The sequence below is a fragment of the Lathyrus oleraceus genome, chromosome 4 (genome assembly GCF_024323335.1).
Source record: "Lathyrus oleraceus cultivar Zhongwan6 chromosome 4, CAAS_Psat_ZW6_1.0, whole genome shotgun sequence".
In the NCBI taxonomy this organism is placed as follows: domain Eukaryota; kingdom Viridiplantae; phylum Streptophyta; class Magnoliopsida; order Fabales; family Fabaceae; genus Lathyrus; species Lathyrus oleraceus.
In genome coordinates, this window is record NC_066582.1 from 156298300 (window position 1) to 156310323 (window position 12024).

Below are 12024 nucleotides of genomic sequence, written 5' to 3' on the forward strand. Positions count from 1 at the left end.
TACATGTTAGAATTGAATGAAATTTGGCATGGTGAATTGTTGATATGTTAGGATGTTGTATGAATTTTTGTAGGATTTTTCACTGTATTTTCAATTTAATCTTGATTTTTCATTTCTGGTTGTTGAAATTGCAAGCTCATGTGATACATGTTGGTAGATTGATTGGGAAATCCTCATATTGTATTATATGGCCATGAAATTTGATATGCATGAACTAGACACATGTTAGGACCTCCCTGTTTTGGTCTCATCCATTTCTTTTTTGTTTTCAATGAGATATGAATTTTTGAAGTGGATGTATGTATTGATGGTGTGAATTGGAGCATGAAATTGTGTCTGTTTTTGTTGATTTTCATTGACATGGTTCCATTTGCCCAATTAAGCTCAAATTTGACATGGTAGACCTTGATTGACCCCTGTTTAGGTGTATTTAATTTGAGATTTTTTTGATGTGTTTTGGCATGGATTTGAATGCAATACTTCTGTTTGTATGCTTGGTGGTTCATTTGACCTCATATGGATTGTTTTGTGCATGAATTGAACATGATGGATGATATAAACATGAGACCAATGATGTTTGCTTGTGTTTGATGATAATTTGATGTTGGATGGTGGATACCTTGCTGTTTTAACTTTTTTCTTGCTTTTGGACCCTAGGCTTGGCCTAGTGGTCTAGTTACTAATATTTGCTTGGTTTTTCAGGATCAAAAGCATAATGTACATGGAGAATGATACAAGTTGATTTTAATTGATGTTGTGGATGTTTGTACACTAACATAACATTGTTTTGTAGGTGTTGGAGCTTGGGCTTAAGCCTTGGGCTTGTTTTGTGTTGTATTGTTTAAACTGTTTGATTGTTTGCTGTACAATTTGTCTGATTGAATACTAACTGAGTTTGATTGTTTCCAGGTACTTTAGTTGCTTAGTTCCTTGTGAACTTTTGCTTTGCTTTGCTTAAGCAACTTGCATTTGAGGTATAACCTTCTTACTTCATGTAGTCTGGAGACCCGGCTGTTACCGGGCCGGGCAAATTGTCTGAAGTCCTCCTTAAGAGGCAATGATTGTGTATGTTTATTTTTAAGCCCAAGCAGGAAAAGTCCTTCAAAGAAGGCAATTGGTGGAAGTTAGGGACAAGCAGCCTGTCCCCCACTATTCAGTGAGTCTTCTCCTTGCTCCCATTACATGGTTGTAGCATTGAGATCAGAAGCCCCAGATCTGTTGTGTCAGAGTCATCGAGTATAGAAGGGTTCCCCTATTCTGGACCCATGCTCATTTGTCAGCTCTCCCTGGTTAGGGATAAGAGCTGTGAGGTCTGATCCTCACTTCACCCTTTCATCTGCTTCACCTTAGCCTCGTAATGGCAAGGTTAAGAGCAAACACAGCCTGTACAGACGATTGCTTAGGCAGTCAAACCTGATTGATTGAGCCCCCTTGTTTGGCTATAGTGCGTGTTATGTGGATATCTGATTGACATGTTTGTTTGAGATACCTGTTCTCATTTGATGATATATGACTGTATGCTTGTGTGCTAGCTTCTTTCCTGGTTAGGTTAGTTTGCTTATGCAAGTAGGATAGAAAACCGAACTTAGGGTTAACTTTGCATGACAACATTAGGCTCGAGTCTCAGCTCCCTAGTGTCGTGTTTTTCCCTCTGTTTCTGGTTAGGAGAGAGTTTCTCCCCTGTTTAGGGGAACTACATCGCCCTGATCCTCGTGCCAGACGAGGTATGTAGGCAGGTGGTCGTGCGAGACCACTCCGGGCAACCTTTTTCTTTTTTGCGTGCATTTACTTGTTATCTGACTGTATGTTTGGGTTCGGATGCCGACGTAAGCCCAGTGATTGGCTGTCGGGCTCCACGTTTGCCGTTTTGAGTGTGTTTTGGTTCGGATGCCGACGTAATTCCATCCAGTGGTTGTCGGGCTCCATGTTTGCCACCCTTGCTTGTTTGTATGTTGTGTTGTTTGGCGTGCGTAAGCCGAACTACAGTGGCTCTGATTCTTGTTCCAGACAAGATATGTAGGCATAAGGTGCGATACCTTATCGAGCTCGTTCCTCTTAACCCCACCTGCGTTCCCTGTGTGTGTGTGTGATGTTTAGCAACCTTTTCTTTATTCTAGGACGTGGATCCCGTCGAGTACGACGGACGTGAGGGGTGCTAATACCTTCCCCTTGCGTAACCGACTCCCGAACCTTTTCTCTCTGGTCGCGAGACCATGTCTTTCCAGGTTTCTCTGAGCGTTTCCTTTCCCTATCTGGGGATAAATAACGTTTAGTGGCGGCTCTGTGTGTTTTTATTTTTAGGCTCGCCGGTTGATTTTTCGCAGGATGCGACAGCTGGCGACTCTGCTGGGGACGTGGATGTAGACCTATGCTGGTCCATCGTCCCTAAGGGAGTCCTTCCTAGCGTTTTAGGGTTGGTTTGGGTTGCTTATTGTGTGTTATTTATTGCATTTATTATTCTAACCCTTGTTTATATATTTGCATTAAATACTTGCATGCATCATTACTGTCATGTTGCCATCTTCCTCTGCAGGTGGTTCTGTTGTTTGGGGTGGGTGTTCTGAGTGGGGCTAAAACCCAGGCCCGAGTATACACCTAGGACTAGTGTGGTCTCACGTTGCCTCTTTCATGTTAGATCAACATGTGCCTGGCGGCGTGATGTGCCACAAGCCGGACGAGGCTCAGTTGATAGTGCTCATCTTTGTGGAGTATCCACTTTGTTTGAGTCACTCCATCTGAGTTGTTGACTCTGGTGACCGATCATTTCCCGGATCTTTGGTTTAGACGATTTTAAGAGATCTACAATGGCACACCCGAAAGGGCAAACCCATTGAGTATCTCCGCCCGATTGTCGAGACTATTATCCGCCTTAGGATGGCTTGATTAGAACTTACCTGTGAGGGGAGGGGGTTCTGTCAGATGTTTGTTCAGATAGCCTTCAGATGGTGACTTTTGATCAGAGATTCAGAGACATAATTATAAGTCGGATTTATGGTCATTTATTGCCGTGACGCCGGAGTGCTGTCCGTGACTTATCAGTGGGGATCCGTTTATTTCAGGATTCCCCGGGCCGAGTTATTTATCAGTGGGGATCCGTTTATTTCGGATTCCCTGGGCCGATTCAGATAGAGATGGTTCAGTGATGATGATGATGTATCTGTCTTCCATTTATTTCGGAACCCGTGAGTCAGAATTGTGATTGTGTATTCCTCAGATGGTTGTGATCAGTTCAGAAGCCAGATTCAGTGCAGAGGATCAGATGACTTGGAGGATGGCAACGCATTGCATTCATTCATCAGCATCATTACATTTTGCATTAATTGCATCTAACACATGTTTACCCATATGCAGGGACACTTTTGATCGAGATTCTGGTTGAGAGACTTGCTGCTCCGATATGAGGACCGGTCTGAAGCCCGATGTTGTATACAGTTTCTTTGATCCTGAGATTGGTGTGCTGAAGGATATGGTAGCATTGATTACTCCTGACCATGTGGGGATGTTTAGAGAGTCCTACGGTGGTATTCTGAAGACGGTTTTCAGGCTCACTGACTGTGACAGGAGCGCCATCCACACTCTTCTTCAGTTCTATGACCCGGGGCTGAGGTGCTTTGTATTTCCAGACTATCTGTTGGGGCCTTTGATGGAGGATTATGTTAGCATCTTGGGTATTCAGATCCGGGATCAGATTCCTTTCCATGTTACGAGGGTAGATCCAGATGTCCTTGGGATTTCACGTGCTCTTTATTTGAGTCCGGAAATGGTCAAGGAGGGTTTGAAGGAGAAGGGAAAGCTACCTGGGTTTCATTTGAGTTTCTTGGAGGCTAATGCCAAGGAACATGCTGCAATGGGTAACTGGAAGACGGTTTGTGCTCTGATTGCTGTGAGCATTTATGGGATCGTTCTGTTTCCTAACCAGAAGAATTTCGTGGACCATAATGCTATCAGGTTGTTTATGCAGAGAAACCCTATTCCTACTCTGATTGGAGATGTGTACTACTCGGTTCATAACAGGAACGAGAAGCGGCGAGGTGGTCTGATCAGGTGCTGCTCTCAGTTGCTCTTTAGATGGTTCATGGGATATTTGCCTTCCCGAGGTGCCTTTGTTCAGATTGATCCCAGTGTCAAGTGGTCCTTCCGGTTGATGGGTCTGCGGGCTGAAAACATTGCTTGGACTCACAATGGTTTAGCTGGTCGGGACTTCGTATGCAGTTGTGGGAGTTTACCTAATGTGCCTTTAGTGGGAGTTCAGGGTTGCATTAATTACAACCCGATGCTTCTCCGGAGACAGATGGGATTCGCTATGGAGGTTCCTCCTCTCGGGCGAGAGATTCAGGAATCCTTTTACTTTCCGATTGATGGCAACCAGGCCAAGCTGAGGCAAGTGTTAGATGAGTGGCGAGATATCCAAAGGAAGGGTAAGGTTCCGTTTGGTAAAGTCAACTGTCAGTATTTTCCACTATTTAAGGATTGGTTGCGGAAGAGGATTGAGTCTACATTTCTACCGTTTCCTGGAGGTGACTCTGTGTGTCATATGATTGAGGGTCCTAGTTCTTCTGTTAGCATGGAGGAATTCCTTGAGATGAAGAGGGCCAGAGATCAGTTACTTGCAGAAAAAGCTGAATTGGAGAGAAGTGTTGCTCGTTTTCAGGCGTCCAACCAAGAGATCAAGATGAAGATGGAAGATCAAGACAAGCGACATGCCCTAGCAGCCAAACGCTTTGAGATGGATACAGCCTACTATGGGAAGATCAACCAGGCTTTAGCATCGTCTAACCGGGAGCACGACATCACTAAAGATAAGCTGTTCAGAGCATCAAAGGTGATTGAAGATGAGAAGAGAAGGCAAATCATAGTGAAGGATCAGAGAGATGACAGAGTCAGGGGTCTCATTGCTGAGTGGGAGGCAAAGCTGCAAGTCAAGGAGTCCGAGAAGCTAAAGATCATTGCAGAGAGAGATCACTATATGGCTGAGAGAGACCACTACTTCAGGCAGATGAAGATTCATCAGAAGGAAGTTGGGAGACTACAGCAGGAGAATACCGAGCTCAGGTTCGCCGCAGAGTTCGCAAGGATGGAAGATGAGATAGGGCCATCTGTGGGACCCTCATCTGGATAGATCTTGCGTTTGTGTTGGATTACCGTCAGGCTTGTTGACGGAATCCACTTGTCTGTATTTCTTTCTTATTCTGGAGGATTGTATTTGATATCTGGTTGATGTATGACTATGGCACTGTTTGTGCACTTTTTGGTTATGTAATGATGGTTTCTATTCAGTGATTGGTTGACAAGCTTTATTTGCTTTACCGTATGCACTTACACAAGCACACACATGGTTGGGGGGAATCATGCTAAATCACATATCTCCGATCTGCACGATGAAATCAAACACTGCTAATCAGAATGTTAATGCCGGCTTATTATTTGTCTCGATGATGCCAGGGTCGAGAGACAAAGTGTCCTTCATATGGATAGACACTGCATACATGCATTAATCATGATAACTTGTGTTTTATTTTGCAGGTGACTATTACTAACGTGCTTGTTTGTAAACAGGAACCATTGCTCGCGCTCGAAGAGTAGTACCCCTGCACTCAACTCGCCCTCACCGATATTACACAAGAAGAAACACTCCCAGACTCATGGAGCTTCCCAGTGCTGATATGCTGGAATTGAAGGAGAAAATGACCGAACTGATCAATATAATGCAAGGTTTTGCCATTGGTCAGAAGGCTCTCGCAGATAAAGTTGAGAAACTCGAGCGGGTTTCTGCTCAGAACAGTGGGGTCAACCTGGATGGAGTCTCCAACCAGGGGCAGGGATCTCGTGATGGTGGAAAGAGGACAACAGTTGGTCTGGTGAATAATGCTGGTGCTGCTGGTCAACCTGGGCCTAGTCAGAATATGAAAGACAACTTTGTGCCTCCGTTTTATGGGTTTGACGAAGATCAGGAGGAAGATAGAGAGGCTGACCAGTTCTCTATGCGAAATGAGCCTTTTGTGCCTTACGACATTCCTCCTCAGAATAAGGAAATCCAGCTGCTGGCTGAGAAAATCAAAGTGCTGGAGAGCTATGCCACGCCTGGGGTGGTAAACATGTCCAACATGGGATTGGTGGAGGGAATTGTGATTCCTCAGAAGTTCAAGGCGCCTGCGTTCGATAAATACAACGGTAGTTCCTGCCCGGAAACTCATCTCCAGGCATTTGTCCGCAAAATCTCAGCATACACCGCGGATCAAAAACTGTGGATGTACTTTTTCCAGGACAGCCTGTCTGGAGGCTCCTTGGAATGGTACACCAAGTTGAGATCGTCCGATATCAAAAGCTGGCAAGATTTGGGAGATGCTTTCTTTAAGCAATACCAATTTAATGCTGATATGGCTCCGAGTCGTACCCAGCTGCAGGGTATGTCTCAAAAGCATAACGAAGGATTCAAGGAGTATGCTCAGCGATGGAGAGAACTGGCTGCGAGGGTGCAACCTCCTCTGGTGGACAGGGAGATGTCGGATTTGTTTATGGGGACCCTGCAGGGGCCGTTTGCAGAAAGAATGGTGGGATGTCCTGTCACCCATTTCTCTGACATCGTGGTGGCAGGGGAAAGGATAGAGAGTTGGTTAAAACTGGGCAAGATCCAGAGTGGTGCGTCTTCTTCTTCTTCTGGTTCGAAGAAACCTTTTGGAAATAATGGTGGGCAGAGGAAGAAGGAAGGAGACACCAGTGCAGTCTATACACAACGTGGACCCAGTAGGGAACGTTACTTCCAGCACACCGCTGCGGTAACAATTCCTGCTGAGTCTCATTCAGCACAACCGCAACAGCAACAGCAACAGAGACAACAACCCTTTCAACAGAGACAACAAAGGGCTGGTTATCAAGTCCGGGGCAGAGTGCAGGACAGACAATTCGATAGGCCTCCGGTGACCTATGCCTTTTTGTTCAAAAAGTTGATGGATTTGGGCCTTGTGCAAACCAGAACTCTGGCACCTCTGAGACCTGATCAGAGGCCAGCCAGTTATGATGAGAATGCGAAGTGTGAATTCCACTCGGGTGCGCCCGGGCACAATATTGAGAACTGTAAAGCTTTTAAGCATTCAGTTCAAGACTTAGTGGATTCCAAGGCCATTAATTTCGCGCCATCTCCCAATGTCAATGCCAATCCCATGCCTGCGCATGGTCAGCGGGGAGTAAATGCAATTTCTGGGGAAGACAGAGTGGGGCTGTTGGATGTTGATCAGCTGAAGACGCCCTTGACTGAGGTCAAGGGGCAATTGCTGCTGAATGGGGTCTATCCGGGCTGCGGGTCTGATTGTGCTGAGTGCACTATTTCTGCAAATGGTTGTGAGCTTCTGAGGAAGCATGTCCAGGGTTTGATGGACGGTGGTGAGATTGTGATCGAGAAGGCTGGAGGAAAGAAGGGAGAGGTCTCCACCATAACCATTTTCTACGACCCGGTTGATTTGTCAAACCTGGTGGAGGAGGCTCCAGTTACCATCACGGTACCTGGGTCGATTCCCTATGACAAAGATGATGCCGTACCCTGGCATTATGGTGGGGAGGTATATTGTAATGGTGAGAGGTTGGAGGAACAATCTGCTAGTGAAACCACCGTGCTAAAGGTGGATAATGCCGGTCCCAGTGGTTTCACTCGCAGCGGTAGATTGTTTGCTCCCGACGCATTGAGAAGGGGGGAGGAAGAAAAAGATAAAAAAGAAAAGGCCGAGGCTTTAGCCAGGGCAAAGGGAAAGGTTGTGGTGGATAATGGTAGTACTCCTGTGATGACACCGGCGCCTGCGGGGTCGGATAGTAAATTTGATGATGAAGCTGAAGAGTTTCTGAGAATAATTAAGAAGTCGGAGTATAAGTTGGTTGATCACTTGCAGCAGACTCCTTCTAAGATCTCCATTCTTTCATTGTTGCTGAGCTCAGAGGGGCATAGGGAAGCTTTGTTGAAAATTCTGAAGAAAGCTTATGTTCCTCAAGAGATCACAATTAATCAACTGGAGACGGTCGTATCCAATGTGCATGCCAGCCATGGGCTGGGTTTCACGGATATGGACCTGACCGTGGATGGGAGAAATCATAACCGAGCCTTACACATTGCAATGGAATGTAAAGGAGCCGTGCTTTCGCATGTGCTGGTTGATACCGGCTCCTCTTTGAATGTGTTGTCCAAGAAGGCCCTGGCGAAGCTGAATTGTGACGGACTGATTTTGACCCCGACTGATCTGATTGTGCGGGCGTTTGATGGGTCAAAACGGGCCGTATTTGGGGAAGTGGAATTGCCGGTGAAGATTGGCCCGGAAGTGTTTAAGTCGACCTTCTATGTTATGGACATCCAACCAGCTTACAGTTGCTTGTTGGGTCGCCCATGGATCCATGTTGCGGGAGCAGTTACATCGACTTTACACCAGAAGCTGAAGTATGTCTGGGGAGGCCAAGTTGTTACTGTCTGCGGAGAGGAGGACATCTTTGTCAGCCACCTGTCTTCGTTCAAGTATGTTGAGATGGACGGAGAGATCTGGGAGACGCCGAGCCAGGCATTTGAAACCGTCAAGGTGGAGAATGCTCTGTTCGCTAAGCAGGAAGAAGAGAAACCATCCATCGCTTCATATAGGCAGGCTGCTGAGGTAGTCAAAAGCGGAGAGGCTCCAGGCTGGGGCAGAATAATGGAGGTCCCTGAGAAAAAAGACCGTTTTGGGGTTGGATATCAACCGGGCCGAGGCTTGGGACGAGGAAGAGGACGTCGGGCGTCAGTTACTTTCACGAGTGCCGGAATGCTGGATCCGGACCACATCTGCATGATGGGTGAAGATACTGACAGCGACTGTGACATGGACCGGTGGATAACGCCGTGCGTACCAGGGATGGAAATCCAGAACTGGAAGGCCGAAGAAATCATCCGGGTCACTCTCCTCGAAGAGTAATATTTTTCTTGTTTCTTTCTTATTTGCATGCAAACCTTACGTGTTGCCCGACACGTAATGGTTCATTGTAAGGGCCACCTCATGTCATAGTTTGCAAAATTCTGCATCATTAATAAAAGGATGTTTTTCAATTAAAAGCGGTGTTCCCTGTTTTTCACTTATTTTTGCAGTTTAAAAAAATAAAAACAAATAAAAATGGCAATGTTTTCATTTTTCCTTTTTTTAAATTTCTCACACCGGTTCTAAAGCAATGCATGAATCAACATTCATGCAGATGCGATTCCTCTCCGGATCTCATTGATAACAATCCTGTTACACCCTTGTACGACTTCGACAATCCGATCTATCTTGCTGAAGAAGAAGACGAAGAAGATTGTGAACTGCCAGGGGAATTAGCCAGGTTGTTAAAACAAGAGGAGAAGGTGATTCAGCCGCATGAAGAGCAGATTGAGGTCGTGAACCTGGGTACCGACGAGGTTAAGAAAGAAGTGAAAATCGGGGCTGCTTTGGAGGAAAGTGTCAAGAGCAGATTGGTAGTGTTGTTGAAAGAGTATGTCGACATCTTTGCCTGGTCTTATCAAGATATGCCAGGGTTGGATACCGATATTGTTGTGCACAAGCTACCATTGAGAACAGATTGTCCTCCAGTGAAGCAGAAGTTGCGCAGAACTCGACCTGACATGGCAATGAAGATTAAGGAAGAAGTGCAGAAGCAGTGGGATGCTGGTTTCCTTGCTGTCACTAATTATCCGCCATGGGTCGCGAACATCGTGCCAGTCCCGAAGAAAGATGGGAAAGTGAGAATGTGTGTGGACTACCGGGATCTGAATAGAGCTAGTCCGAAAGATGATTTTCCACTACCTCACATTGACGTGTTGGTAGATAATACAGCTCAATTCTCGGTATTTTCCTTCATGGATGGCTTTTCTGGCTATAATCAAATCAAAATGTCGCCAGATGATATGGAGAAAACAACGTTCATTACACCGTGGGGCACCTTTTGTTACAAGGTGATGCCATTTGGTCTCAAGAATGCCGGTGCTACTTATCAGAGAGCCATGGTGACTTTGTTTCATGATATGATTCATCATGAAATTGAATGCTATGTTGATGACATGATAGCGAAGTCCCAGACAGAAGAGAGGCATTTGGTTGATCTGGCCAAGTTGTTCGACCGGCTGAGACAATTCAGACTGAGGTTGAATCCGAACAAGTGCACATTCGGAGTGCGGTCCGGTAAATTGCTGGGGTTTATTGTAAGTGAGAAAGGAATCGAGGTTGATCCTGCAAAAGTAAAAGCAATAAAAGAAATGCCTGAACCGAGGACAGAGAAGGAGGTTCGTGGTTTCTTAGGTAGATTGAACTACATTTCGCGGTTCATATCTCACTTAACAGCCACGTGTGAACCGATTTTCAAGTTGTTAAGAAAAGACCAGACGGTCAGGTGGAATGATGATTGCCAAGCGGCATTTGAAAAGATAAAAGAATATTTGCAGGAGCCTCCGATTCTGATGCCTCCTGTGGAGGGAAGACCATTAATTCTGTACCTGACAGTCCTCGAGGGGTCTATGGGGTGTGTATTGGGGCAGCATGACGAGTCTGGTCGAAAAGAGCATGCCATATACTACCTTAGCAAAAAGTTTACCGACTGTGAAACAAGATATTCACTGGTCGAGAAAACTTGCTGTGCTTTGGTCTGGGCTGCTCGCCGACTGAGGCAGTACATGTTGGTTCATACCACTTTATTGATTTCCAAGATGGATCCGATCAAGTACATTTTTGAGAAGCCAGCATTGACCGGACGGGTTGCGAGGTGGCAAATGATTTTGACAGAATATGATATTCAGTATACCTCTCAGAAGGCGATTAAGGGGAGCGTATTGTCTGATTACCTCGCTCAGCAACCCATTGATGATTATCAACCGATGAAGTTTGAATTCCCTGATGAGGACATCATGTTTCTCAAATCGAAAGATTGCGAGGAACCAATCCCGGAGGAGGGGCCTGACCCTGAATCCGAATGGATTCTGATGTTTGATGGGGCCGTTAACGTGAATGGAAGCAGTGTTGGTGCTGTTTTGGTTACGCCTAAAGGATCTCATATTCCTTTTGCTGCCCGGCTGACATTTGAATGTACCAACAACGTGGCTGAATATGAAGCTTGTATATTGGGGATTGAGGAGGCAATTGATATGAGAATCAAGAACCTTGTCATATATGGAGATTCAGCTCTGGTGATAAATCAGGTTAACGGAAAATGGTATACGCATCAATCTCATTTGGTTCCGTATCGAGATTATACGAGGAGGTTGTTGACGTTTTTCACCAAGGTGAAGATGCATCATGTGCCTAGAGAGGAGAATCCTTTGGCAGATGCTTTGGCTACTCTGGCTGCCTTGATTAAGGTGCAGAGGTGGAATCAATTCCCCAGTGTGGAAGTGGGTCGTCTGGATAGACCGGCTTATGTGTTTGTTGTTGATACAGCGCCTGATGATGAGAAGCCGTGGTATTATGATATCAAACGCTATCTTGAGACGCAAGAGTATCCTGAGGGAGCATCAAAGAAGGACCGAAAGACTCTGCGGAGGTTAGCCATGGTGTTCTACCTGAATAAGGATGGGGTTTTGTATAAGCGGAATTTTGATTGGGTCTTGCTCAGATGTGTTGATGACAGAGAAGCAAGCCAATTGATGAAAGAGGTTCACGAGGGATCGTTCGGTACCCATGCCAGTGGGAATGCAATGGTAAAGAAGCTGCTGAGAGCAGGTTATTACTGGATGACTATGGAGGCCCAATGTTTTAATTTCGTGCGGAAGTGTCATAAATGCCAGATTTATGCTGATAAGGTGCACGTGCCTCCAAATCCGTTGAGCTTGATGTCGTCTCCGTGGCCGTTTGCTATGTGGGGCATTGATATGATCGGGAAGATTGAGCCTACAGCTTCGAATGGGCATAGGTTCATATTAGTGGCTATTGATTACTTCACCAAGTGGGTAGAAGCAGCTTCTTATACGAATGTGACGAAGCAGGTTGTAGCCAGATTTCTTAAGAGAGACATCATTTGCCGATACGGGGTTCCCGAGAGAATCATTACTGATAA

At 45.7% G+C, this 12024-nt stretch overlaps 1 protein-coding gene across 1 annotated transcript in view; it reads left to right on the forward strand.

The window, feature by feature from the left end:
* Positions 1-512: 512 nt before the first annotated feature.
* Positions 513-12024, forward strand: part of LOC127136488 (uncharacterized) — a 56887-nt gene continuing 45375 nt past the window's right edge. Inside the window, exons 1-2 of the mRNA XM_051063037.1 lie at positions 513-974; positions 3352-4517. Of these exons, the coding sequence (XP_050918994.1) occupies positions 3398-4517 (1120 nt within the window). The 5' untranslated portion in view covers positions 513-974; positions 3352-3397. The remainder of the gene's footprint in view (positions 975-3351; positions 4518-12024) is intronic.